The 13,139-nt window shown below is 35.2% G+C and overlaps 2 protein-coding genes and 1 non-coding gene across 6 annotated transcripts in view; 1 reads left to right on the forward strand and 2 right to left on the reverse strand.

Annotated features, from left to right (window-relative positions):
* The window catches only part of LOC142352998 (WD repeat and FYVE domain-containing protein 3-like), a 249,253-nt gene that overhangs the window by 123,832 nt on the left and 112,282 nt on the right, over positions 1–13,139 (reverse strand). For all 4 annotated transcript variants that reach the window (XM_075405173.1, XM_075405172.1, XM_075405174.1 and 1 more), the window contains one exon: positions 8,243–8,428. In XM_075405173.1, coding sequence (XP_075261288.1) covers positions 8,243–8,428 — 186 coding nt within the window. The remainder of the gene's footprint in view (positions 1–8,242; positions 8,429–13,139) is intronic.
* Positions 1–13,139, forward strand: part of LOC142352999 (uncharacterized protein C05D11.1-like) — a 354,622-nt gene that overhangs the window by 119,259 nt on the left and 222,224 nt on the right. The gene's annotated exons all lie outside the window — the stretch shown is intronic.
* On the reverse strand, positions 9,127–9,288 carry LOC142353756 (U1 spliceosomal RNA). The gene has a single exon (XR_012761061.1). It is a non-coding gene; the product is annotated as a U1 spliceosomal RNA (small nuclear RNA).

The following is a 13,139-nucleotide window of genomic DNA, read 5'->3' on the forward strand; positions in this document are numbered from 1 at the left end:
ATTTTCTCATAAACATCGATAACTAATAATATTTAGAAATTCAAATTTAGAACAAAATCGTTCTATTAAAATGTTGAAAACCACTCCATTGCCCCTAGCAACAATGCAATGACATAGTATCAAACCATGGAGGAGGTTACCTGGTTAGTGAGGCAAGAAAAAATGAATAAAAGACATGTTTTCAAAAAATTTTGAGAGATTGCAAACCTTATTACAAAACTTCTAAAATTCGAAATGTTTAATTGTTGAAATCAATTCCATTGCCACTAACAAACATGCAGTAACTTTTAATATGACCGTGGAATGGGTTTTCTTGAGATTGACAAATATTAAAAAAAATGCAGATTTGATTTTAAAAAATGCTAGAAGTCGAGACATTAAAATGTTGAAGACCAATCCAATGTCATTAGCAACTACGCAGTGCCCTTTTATCAAACCTTACAGGATATCCCTGGCCCCTGAGGCTGGAATGAATTAAAAAATGACAAAAATTGTCAAAAAACGAAAAAAAATTGCAAAAATTAGTATCATTTTGCGTGTTTGTGTTTGTAGTACCAAAACATATAGCTCATAAAATGTCATAACAAGTAATTTTGTCTTAATTAACCTTTAAAAGACTTTCTTCAACCTAAGACAATTGAAACAAAACTCAAAAAATCATGAAATTGCACCATTTTGAGCTCAAAAACGCATAAAAATGATCTTTTAACCTTACATTAAGGCAAACCCGGTAGCTGCAACACTCTGCTAAGGACACTTGAAGGACTACAAAAGCCCACTTTGGGCCTCTAATTAAACTTACTGCCCGCTGAGTTTTGCCTGTTTATCACGTTTTGAACGATCAAAGTCATTGAAAAATGTGTGAAAACATCTTTAAAAAACAGCGCCCCAATACAATTCAAATTCTTTGAATTATAAAAAAACAAGAGAAGGCCAATAACAGCCCCAGCTATCGCTGTGCGGCTATTAACAGAAATATTACTAATTAATTTATCAAAATTGCTCCAACAATTGGATAATGATCATAGAGGTTAATACGACGATTTAAAAATTAATCCTAATATTTGTCTACATCCCAAAATGATGATGATGATTATCTTTTGAATACTGGAAATCGACTAAAGAGAAACAAATACGATGAAAAATCCACATATTCCCAGTATCGTTTGAGAGCAAATGATAACTAGCATTAGTAATATTTGTTATAAACTCATTGGCCCTTGAAGATCGATTAATTCAGAAAGACATTTAAACTTTTTTTTAAAAAGGAAACCAATTGCAATTTTTCATGAAATGTTCCCAAAAATCTTGATATTGATATCTTCCAAATCATTTCTGTGTCTCTAGGGGCTATCCAGTAACCCAATTCCAAGCCTTAAAATTCATTTTCTCATAAACATCGACAACTAATAATATTTAGAAATTCAAATTTCGAACAAAATCGTTCTATTAAAATGTTGAAAACCACTCCATTGCCCCTAGCAACAATGCAATGACATAGTATCAAACCATTGAGGAGGTTACCTGGTTAGTGAGGCAAGAAAAAATGAATAAAAGACATGTTTTCAAAAAATTTTGAGAGATTGCAAACCTTACTACAAAACTTCTAAAATTCGAAATGTTTAATTGTTGAAATCAATTCCATTGCCACTAACAAACATGCAGTAACTTTTAATATGACCGTGGAATGGGTTTTTTTGAGATTGACAAATATTTAAAAAAAATGCAGATTTGATTTTAAAAAATGCTAGAAGTCGAGACATTAAAATGTTGAAGACCAATCCAATGTCATTAGCAACTACGCAGTGCCCTTTTATCAAACCTTAAAGGATATCCCTGGCCCCTGAGGCTGGAATAAATTAAAAAATGACAAAAATTGTCAAAAAATGAAAAAAAATTGCAAAAATTAGTATCATTTTGCGTGTTTCTGTTTGTAGTACCAAAAACATATAGCTCATAAAATGGTCATAACAAGTAATTTTGTCTTCATCAACCTTTAAAAGATTTTCGTCAACCTAAGACAATTAAAACAAAACTCAAAAACATGAAAAATTGCACCATTTTGAGCTCAAAAACGCATAAAAATGATCTTTTAACCTTACATTAAGGCAAACCCGGTAGCTGCAACACTCTGCTAAGGACACTTGAAGGACTACTAAAGCCCACTTTGGGCCTCTAATTAAACTTACTGCCCGCTGATCTTTGCCTGTTTATCACGTTTTGAACGATCAAAGTCACTGAAAAATGTGTGAAAACATCTTTAAAAAAACAGCGCCCCAATACAATTCAAATTCTTTGAATTATAAAAAAACCAAGAGAAGGCCAATAATATCCCCAGCTATCACTGTGCGGCTATTAACAGAAATATTACTAATTAATTTATCAAAATTGCTCCAACAATTGGATAATGATCAGAGGTTAATACGACGATTTAAAAATTAATCCTAATATTTGTCTACATCCCAAAATTATGATGATTATTATCTTTTGAAGACTGGAAATCGACTAAAGAGAAACAAATACGATGAAAAATCGACATATTCCCAGTATCGTTTGAGAGCAATTGATAACTAGCATTAGTAATATTTGTTATAAACTCATTGGCCCTTGAAGATCAATTAATTCAGAAAGACATTTTAACTTTTTTTTACAAAGGAAACCAATTGCAATTTTTCATTAAATAATCCCAAAAATCGTGATATTGATATCTTCCAAATCATTTCTGTGTCTCTAGAGGCTATCCAGTAACCCAATTCCAAGCCTTAAATTTCATTTTCTCATAAACATCGATAACCAATAATATTTAGAAATTCAAATTTCGAACAAAATCGTTCTATTAAAATGTTGAAAACCACTCCCTTGCCCCTAGCAACAATGTAATAACATAGTATCAAACCATGGAGGAGGTTACCTGGTTAGTGAGGCAAGAAAAACTGAATAAAAGACATGTTTTCAAAAAATTTTGAGAGATTGCAAACCTTATTACAAAACTTCTAAAATTCGAAAAGTTCAATTGTTGAAACCAATTCCATTGCCACTAACAAACATGCAGTAACTTTTAATATGACCGTGGAATGGGTTTTCTTGAGATTGACAAATATTAAAAAAAAATGCAGATTTGATTTTAAAAAATGCTAGAAGTCGAGACATTAAAATGTTGAAGACCAATCCAATGTCATTAGCAACTACGCAGTGCCCTTTTATCAAACCTTGAAGGATATCCCTGGCCCCTGAGGCTGGAATAAATTAAAAAATGACAAAAATTGTCAAAAAACGAAAAAAATTGCAAAAGTTAGTATCATTTTGCGTGTTTCTGTTTGTAGTACCAAAAACATATAGCTCATAAAATGGTCATAACAAGTAATTTTGTCTTCATCAACCTTTAAAAGATTTTCGTCAACCTAAGACAATTAAAACAAAACTCAAAAACATGAAAAATTGCACCATTTTGAGCTCAAAAACGCATAAAAATGATCTTTTAATCTTACATTAAGGCAAACCCGGTAGCTGCAACACTCTGCTAAGGACACTTGAAGGACTACTAAAGCCCACTTTGGGCCTCTAATTAAACTTACTGCCCGCTGATCTTTGCCTGTTTATCACGTTTTGAACGATCAAAGTCACTGAAAAATGTGTGAAAACATCTTTAAAAAAACAGCGCCCCAATACAATTCAAATTCTTTGAATTATAAAAAAACCAAGAGAAGGCCAATAATAGCCCCAGCTATCACTGTGCGGCTATTAACAGAAATATTACTAATTAATTTATCAAAATTGCTCCAACAATTGGATAATGATCAGAGGTTAATACGACGATTTAAAAATTAATCCTAATATTTGTCTACATCCCAAAATTATGATGATTATTATCTTTTGAATACTGGAAATCGACTGAAGAGAAACAAATACGATGAAAAATCGACATATTCCCAGTATCGTTTGAGAGCAATTGATAACTAGCATTAGTAATATTTGTTATAAACTCATTGGCCCTTGAAGATCGATTAATTCAGAAAGAAATTTTAACTTTTTTTTAAAAAGGAAACCAATTGCAATTTTTCATGAAATGTTCCCAAAAATCGTGATATTGATATCTTCCAAATCATTTCTGTGTCTCTAGAGGCTATCCAGTAACCCAATTCCAAGCCTTAAATTTCATTTTCTCATAAACATCGATAACCAATAATATTTAGAAATTCAAATTTCGAACAAAATCGTTCTATTAAAATGTTGAAAACCACTCCATTGCCCCTAGCAACAATGCAATGACATAGTATCAAACCATTGAGGAGGTTACCTGGTTAGTGAGGCAAGAAAAAATGAATAAAAGACATGTTTTCAAAAAATTTTGAGAGATTGCAAACCTTATTACAAAACTTCTAAAATTCGAAATGTTTAATTGTTGAAACCAAATCCATTGCCACTAACAAACATGCAGTAACTTTTAATATGACCGTGGAATGGGTTTTCTTGAGATTGACAAATATTAAAAAAAATGCAGATTTGATTTTAAAAAATGCTAGAAGTCGAGACATTAAAATGTTGAAGACCAATCCAATGTCATTAGCAACTACGCAGTGCCCTTTTATCAAACCTTACAGGATATCCCTGGCCCCTGAGGCTGGAATGAATTAAAAAATGACAAAAATTGTCAAAAAACGAAAAAAAATTGCAAAAATTAGTATCATTTTGCGTGTTTCTGTTTGTAGTACCAAAAACATATAGCTCATAAAATGGTCATAACAAGTAATTTTGTCTTCATCAACCTTTAAAAGATTTTCGTCAACCTAAGACAAATAAAACAAAACTCAAAAACTCATGAAAAATTGCACCATTTTGAGCTCAAAAACGCATAAAAATGATCTTTTAACCTTACATTAAGGCAAACCCGGTAGCTGCAACACTCTGCTAAGGAAACTTGAAGGACTACTAAAGCCCACTTTGGGCCTCTAATGAAACTTACTGCCCGCTGAGCTTTGCCTGTTTATCACGTTTTGAACGATCAAAGTCACTGAAAAATGTGTGAAAACATCTTTAAAAAAACAGCGCCCCAATACAATTCAAATTCTTTGAATTGTAAAAAACCAAGAGAAGGCCAATAATAGCCCCAGCTATCGCTGTGCGGCTATTAAAAAAGACAGCGCCCCAATACAATTCGAATTCTTTGAATTATAAAAAAACCAAGAGAAGGCCAATAATAGCCCCAGCTATCGCTGTGCGGCTATTAACAGAAATATTACTAATTAATTTATCAAAATTGCTCCAACAATTGGATAATGATCATAGAGGTTAATACGACGATTTAAAAATTAATCCTAATATTTGTCTACATCCCAAAATGATGATGATGATTATCTTTTGAATACTGGAAATCGACTAAAGAGAAACAAATACGATGAAAAATCCACATATTCCCAGTATCGTTTGAGAGCAATTGATAACTAGCATTAGTAATATTTGCTATAAACTCATTGGCCCTTGAAGATCGATTAATTCAGAAAGACAATTAAACTTTTTTTTAAAAAGGAAACCAATTGCAATTTTTCATGAAATGTTCCCAAAAATCGTGATATTGATATCTTCCAAATCATTTCTGTGTCTCTAGAGGCTATCCAGTAACCCAATTCCAAGCCTTAAAATTCATTTTCTCATAAACATCGATAACCAATAATATTTAGAAATTCAAATTTCGAACAAAATCGTTCTAATAAAATGTTGAAAACCACTCCATTGCCCCTAGCAACAATGTAATGACATAGTATCAAACCATGGAGGAGGTTACCTGGTTAGTGAGGCAAGAAAGACTGAATAAAAGACATGTTTTCAAAAAATTTTGAGAGATTGCAAACCTTATTACAAAACTTCTAAAATTCGAAATGTTTAATTGTTGAAACCAATTCCATTGCCACTAACAAACATGCAGTAACTTTTAATATGACCGTGGAATGGGTTTTCTTGAGATTGACAAATATTAAAAAAAATGCAGATTTGATTTTAAATGCTAGAAGTCGAGACATTAAAATGTTGAAGACCAATCCAATGTCATTAGCAACTACGCAGTGCCCTTTTATCAAACCTTAAAGGATATCCCTGGCCCCTGAGGCTAGAATAAATTAAAAAAAGACAAAAATTGTCAAAAAATGAAAAAAATTGCAAAAATTAGTATCATTTTGCGTGTTTCTGTTTGTAGTACCAAAAACATATAGCTCATAAAATGGTCATAACAAGTAATTTTGTCTTCATCAACCTTTAAAAGATTTTCGTCAACCTAAGACAATTAAAACAAAACTCAAAAACATGAAAAGTTGCACCATTTTGAGCTCAAAAACGCATAAAAATGATCTTTTAACCTTACATTAAGGCAAACCCGGTAGCTGCAACACTCTGCTAAGGACACTTGAAGGACTACTAAAGCCCACTTTGGGCCTCTAATTAAACTTACTGCCCGCTGATCTTTGCCTGTTTATCACGTTTTGAACGATCAAAGTCACTGAAAAATGTGTGAAAACATCTTTAAAAAAACAGCGCCCCAATACAATTCAAATTCTTTGAATTATAAAAAAACCAAGAGAAGGCCAATAATAGCCCCAGCTATCGCTGTGCGGCTATTAACAGAAATATTACTAATTAATTTATCAAAATTGCTCCAACAATTGGATAATGATCATAGAGGTTAATACGACGATTTAAAAATTAATCCTAATATTTGTCTACATCCCAAAATGATGATGATGATTATCTTTTGAATACTGGAAATCGACTAAAGAGAAACAAATACGATGAAAAATCCACATATTCCCAGTATCGTTTGAGAGCAATTGATAACTAGCATTAGTAATATTTGCTATAAACTCATTGGCCCTTGAAGATCGATTAATTCAGAAAGACAATTAAACTTTTTTTTAAAAAGGAAACCAATTGCAATTTTTCATGAAATGTTCCCAAAAATCGTGATATTGATATCTTCCAAATCATTTCTGTGTCTCTAGAGGCTATCCAGTAACCCAATTCCAAGCCTTAAAATTCATTTTCTCATAAACACCGATAACCAATAATATTTAGAAATTCAAATTTCGAACAAAATCGTTCTATTAAATTGTTGAAAACCACTCCATTGCCCCTGGCAACAATGTAATGACATAGTATCAAACCATGGAGGAGGTTACCTGGTTAGTGAGGCAAGAAAAACTGAATAAAAGACATGTTTTCAAAAAATTTTGAGAGATTGCAAACCTTATTACAAAACTTCTAAAATTCGAAATGTTTAATTGTTGAAACCAATTCCATTGCCACTAACAAACATGCAGTAACTTTTAATATGACCGTGGAATGGGTTTTCTTGAGATTGACAAATATTAAAAAAAATGCAGATTTGATTTTAAATGCTAGAAGTCGAGACATTAAAATGTTGAAGACCAATCCAATGTCATTAGCAACTACGCAGTGCCCTTTTATCAAACCTTAAAGGATATCCCTGGCCCCTGAGGCTGGAATAAATTAAAAAATGACAAAAATTGTCAAAAAATGAAAAAAATTGCAAAAATGAGTATCATTTTGCGTGTTTCTGTTTGTAGTACCAAAAACATATAGCTCATAAAATGGTCATAACAAGTAATTTTGTCTTCATCAACCTTTAAAAGATTTTCGTCAACCTAAGACAAATAAAACAAAACTCAAAAACTCATGAAAAATTGCACCATTTTGAGCTCAAAAACGCATAAAAATGATCTTTTAACCTTACATTAAGGCAAACCCGGTAGCTGCAACACTCTGCTAAGGAAACTTGAAGGACTACTAAAGCCCACTTTGGGCCTCTAATGAAACTTACTGCCCGCTGAGCTTTGCCTGTTTATCACGTTTTGAACGCTCAAAGTCACTGAAAAATGTGTGAAAACATCTTTAAAAAAACAGCGCCCCAATACAATTCAAATTCTTTGAATTATAAAAAAACCAAGAGAAGGCCAATAATAGCCCCAGCTATCACTGTGCGGCTATTAACAGAAATATTACTAATTAATTTATCAAAATTGCTCCAACAATTGGATAATGATCATAGAGGTTAATACGACGATTTAAAAATTAATCCTAATATTTGTCTACATCCCAAAATGATGATGATGATTATCTTTTGAATACTGGAAATCGACTAAAGAGAAACAAATACGATGAAAAATCCACATATTCCCAGTATCGTTTGAGAGCAATTGATAACTAGCATTATTAATATTTGTTATAAACTCACCTTGTGTATGGCATGTTGAAGCATTACTATGATGACTTGTAGTGGTTCAATGAGGATGTTCGCTGATGATGCCACTGATGGAGTCGCTGCAGATTGCTGAGATGTACAGGGAGGGGATGTACTGCCTCTCTGGGGTGAGTGAGGGTATCGAAAGTCAGCATACGTGCACAACTCTAAGCCCGAGAACTGAAAAGGAAAGAGTACTTGCTCCTTTTTAATAGACTCTAGTCAGGATTAAAACTGTTGCTATTGGGTTGGGGTCTTCAAACGTGCGTCTCTTAGAACTCACTCTTGTTCTTTCTTGTTCTTCAAGGATTCATCTGTCAAGAGAATTGCACGTTGAACGAGTAGAGCTTGTCAAGCTTCTCTTCTGCATAACTTACATTAGGTTGTTCTCCCTCAAGGTGTTCTAACAGTTGCACAGCTTAAGAAAGTGTATAGCAGATTAGAGTAATCTTTCTCAAAGTAGCTGAAAAAAGTCTAATCCCAAAACATAGTTTTACCATTGTTTCTGCAATATTTTGCTAACGGCACTAACAAATTATTTCATCAAAAATTTGTGCAAGTTTTGTTGTCTAATAACAAAAGTTGGTTATATATGAAATTAACTAGCGATCGCATAATGCGAGTTTGTACCTATTCCTAATCATAAGTAATGAATTTTAACTGCAAATAGTACAAGAACTTCCTTTAAAAGCTCTCCTTGGGACCGATTGACTCCTTATCGTCACAAAAATCTCCCCTTGCGAAAGTTCAGGATAGAACCCAACGGGAGAAAATCCTCCTTTCATACGATCAGACAAAGCTCCAAGTTAATTCTCAACATTAAAAAACCAATTCTGCTCCAACTCTTCCATTTTTCGAAGTTGAATTGTTCACAATTATTAGGGAAAGCGCGAACGCAGTCCCAACACGCAGAAATTGTGCGTCCGAGTTTCTCGCTTTGGAGAAATCGCAGGGGTCAACCTCCGCGCAGTGCAATGCGGAGGCCTCGCCCTGGGCCACCCCTCTACTTGATCGGGGGACGGCCGACGCCAGGTAATCAAAACTAAATTAAGAAGTCATTATAAATCTCCAACATCAATAATGTTATTTACATAGCAGTAGTTTGAGTTAAGTTTATTTGATTTATTGGGGGCAGTTTGAGTTTAGGTATTTTACTAAGAAAGAGTTTGAGTTTTGGTTAAACGTCAGAAAAATTCCTTTAGCAAGTTGTTTTGCTTTCGTATCGTTCCATGAATTGAAAGTAGTTTTCCAGTCACTGAAATCAAGAATTTGCTCACGAAGCGGTTGTGTGCCGTTGCATTTGAAGATAAGGTGTTCAATTGTTTGGTGGGGTTCGGGGCAAAAATCGCACTTTGATGAGTCACGATAGCCCATATTGAAAAGTTGGTATTTGTCTTTGAAGTTGTTGAAAATTAGACGATAGCAAAGATTTTTTTCCATTGGTGTTAGTTGATGAGAGCTCCAAATTTTGGGGGTTAGTGCAATGAGAAGTTTTGCTGAGATGTCGTACTTAAGTTCACTTCTGCGCAATCTATCTTCAACAAGGATCTTGGGGAACTTTATTTCGATTAACTCAGAGTATATGTCTCTGAAAACCGCGGCAGGAGTAATTAACCTTTTCCTGCCATTTTTCTTCACAAAGACCCGGTCGTTCTCGAGTACGAGGGTTAGTTTATAGTGTCTGAGCATTCTGTTTAGACACTTGTGGAGCGATGAGTCTTTCCACCTCTTGATCACTTCTGACTCATTGTTGTTGGCTTTTGTGAGGTCTAATAGTTTTGCTGTTGTTATTTTGGCATGCAGATACGGCAACCCAACGCCACCGTTGTTGGGGCTGTTATGTAGTACTGCTTTTGAAAGCTCTGGCCGTTTCAAGTTGCTCCAAAATTTCGTATACATTAGCAATTGTAGTTTATTAATGCACTCGTTTGTTATGTCGATGTGTCGTGCTGTGTGAAGGACTTTCGGGGTCCAGAACGTTTCAATCGATAGGCTTTTACCGCGTAGGGACAGCGGGCGAAGTACCAATTGGTCCTTTTCAAGTTCTTCCTTAATAGCGTTGAAGCTACATTGTTCATTCGCAGTGGAGAGAAGAACACCGAGGTATTTAAAGGATTTTGTAGTTTGAAATTCATTTCTTATCTTGCGTTTGGAGACAATGGTTGTCTTTGCAGTGTTGATCTCTAATTGGGTCTGTTCACAAAATTCGTTAACGTAATCAAGTGCTGTTTCTATTGAGTTATGTTTGATGAAAAGCACGACGTCATCTGCATACGCTGAAACTTTTGTTTGGAATTTTGACTTGACGTAAGGGCTTTCTTGCAGGTTGCGTAGGAGCGGTTCAATTCCTAGGATAAAAAGTAGTGCAGATAGTGGGCAACCTTGTCGTACCCCTCGCTGAATTTCTATCCTGTTGCCAAGAAAACCGTTCACTTCAATGATTGAAGTCAGATCTGTGTTGGATTCCTTTATCAAGGAAATCAAACTGTTTGGAACATGAATTGCTTGAAGGAGTTTGAAGATATAAGATCGGTCTAGGCGGTCAAAGGCTTTACTAAAGTCCAGAGAGACTATTGTTGAGTTTTCCCTGATTGCTTCGAGGTTAATACGTGCGTTCAAGATACCTTGGTGCATGGACCGATTTTCAAGATAAGCCCTCTGATGCGGCCCAATGATTTTTCTTAGCAGAGGCTGTAGTCTTGTACTCACGACATGGGAAAGTATCTTCTGATCAGTATTGATGAGCGAGATCGGTCGATAGTCTGTCACTCGGTTGGCTTGAGTTGATTTGGGAATGAGTTTAATTATTGCATCTTTGAAACTATGTGGCAGAAGGTCTCCTTCTCTTGCGTTATTAAACAGATCAGAAAGGATTGCGCTATATTGTTCCTTAAACAGTTTGTATAAATTGGCTGTAAGCCCGTCCGGACCAGGGGAGCTCTTTCCGTTCAGTTTTCTAATCGCGGCTTCAACTTCGCTGGGCAGTATTGGTTTTGATAGTCTTTGAGCTTTTCGTTTGTAGGAGGAAGGCAGTTGCTCCACAAACTTTGATAGTATGGGGTTGTGATTCTCCCCTGGTGATGGGTTGAAGCGATATAGTTGCTGATATTGATCTTCAAACACTTGAAGGATTTCGGCCGAATCTGTTATTACATTGTTCAAGTTGTCATGGAGAGACAAAATGCCGTTGCCTTTTAGTTTTTTCTTTTTAAAATCCTTGAGCGCTTTCGAATCACCTTCGTTCACCTCGAGAAACAGGTTAGCCAAAAACTTGTATTTGTTGTAGGTTTCTTTGCCTTCAATAGTTTTAATTTTTTTATCTAATTCTTCATACCTCATGAAGATATCTCTTGGTAGATTGCTATTCGAGTTAATCTGCTCCTCAACTATGCGTTTTCGTTTTGTAAGGTAGGCTTTTCTGTACGTCTTTATTCTATTCAGATTCACATTTAGGAAGTTGAGAGTCTCTCTGAGTTTCAACTTTAGTTGTTCGTACCTCTCATAGTTTACATTACCAGCATTAAGGAATTCTGTGAACAAATCGAGAACCGATTTCCGATTATCAGTTAAGACTTCTTCGTTGAGTTTCCAGTATCCAGGGCCTCGATCAGTTATTAAATTACTACAGTTTGCATGCAACATCCTGTGATCAGAGTTACTCAGTGGTATTGTGTAACAACATATTTCATGCTCAAGGTTTGTGAAAACATGATCGATTCGCGAGAACGATTTCTGTTTCTTACAGTAGTGAGTAAATCTGTTCATATTATTTTGCGGTTTAGCAGGCGTAAGTTTTAAGTGGGTAATTATGCTCCTCAGCTTGTTGTAGCGAGCTAAGCGTTTATCATCGCAGCGTTTGTTCATTCCTTTGTAGTCCAGGTTTATATCCTCGAATGAATTCAAATCGCCTGCAAAAAGTATCGGCATAGTTGGAGTAGCGTTAGTTGTGCAAACGCTATCGCATACTTGAGAGGCCTTTCGGTAAAAGATGGTAGGGGAGAGATACACATTGATTGATCGAAAGGGTGAATCGTTATAACAAAGTACTAGATCTATATGTGAGTCACTTTCCGATATGATATTCTTTAGGGAAAGGTTTCTGCTCCAGATCGTTATTAACCCTCCGTAGTGACCTTCACAGGGCTTTGTATATGAATCGCAGTTGTGGTAGTCTAAAACTTTTTGTGAACTTTTGCAGAGGCTTTTTATTTTAGTTTCCTGTAAATGAATAACAAAACTTTCGTTAGTTTTAGTCTTCAGAGCTTTTGTTAAAATCATGTTTAATTTAGCAGCTTTACCCAGTCCGTTGCAGTTAAAGGTAAAGACATCAACTGGCAGTAGAGGCATTATAAAAAGTATTTTGGGTTGTCCCTATCGGGGAACACGTTGGGCTGTTTCTTGCTTCTTTTTGCTTTTGTTTTTTTCCAGTTGGTTTGCCGTTTGTTCTCCTTTCCAGGTATGTATTTTTGTACCAATTGAAGATTGACTGGTAAGGTTGGAAAGTGTTGAAACTTTTGGTTTGGGGTGAAGTTGAAGAGATCGTTTGGGGGAGGTTCTCTTTTATAACTCCTATGCTTTCTTGGGCTTATAAAAAGCGCTTCTACGCTTGGGCTTAAGATGGGTTTATTGGAGTTATTATTACCATTTTCAGGTTGGCTTTTCACACAGTCAGGCTGAACTTCATCGCAGGGGTGCGCATTGTTTCCCTGTTCATCGATTCTAAGGCATTCATCGGTGTCGGAAAGTGAACCGCTTTCAACAACTTCGGATTGCTTTTCGTATGATACTGCCACGGGTTCAGGCTCATTGCTGGGTTTTGGGTTGGCTGGAGGGATAAATTTGTTGAAGCGGCACCATTTCGCATCATGCCCCTTCCACTGTTTGTTTGCTG

This window comes from Convolutriloba macropyga, chromosome 14, assembly GCF_964194025.1.
Source record: "Convolutriloba macropyga chromosome 14, txConMacr16.3, whole genome shotgun sequence".
Lineage (NCBI taxonomy): Eukaryota > Metazoa > Xenacoelomorpha > Acoela > Convolutidae > Convolutriloba > Convolutriloba macropyga.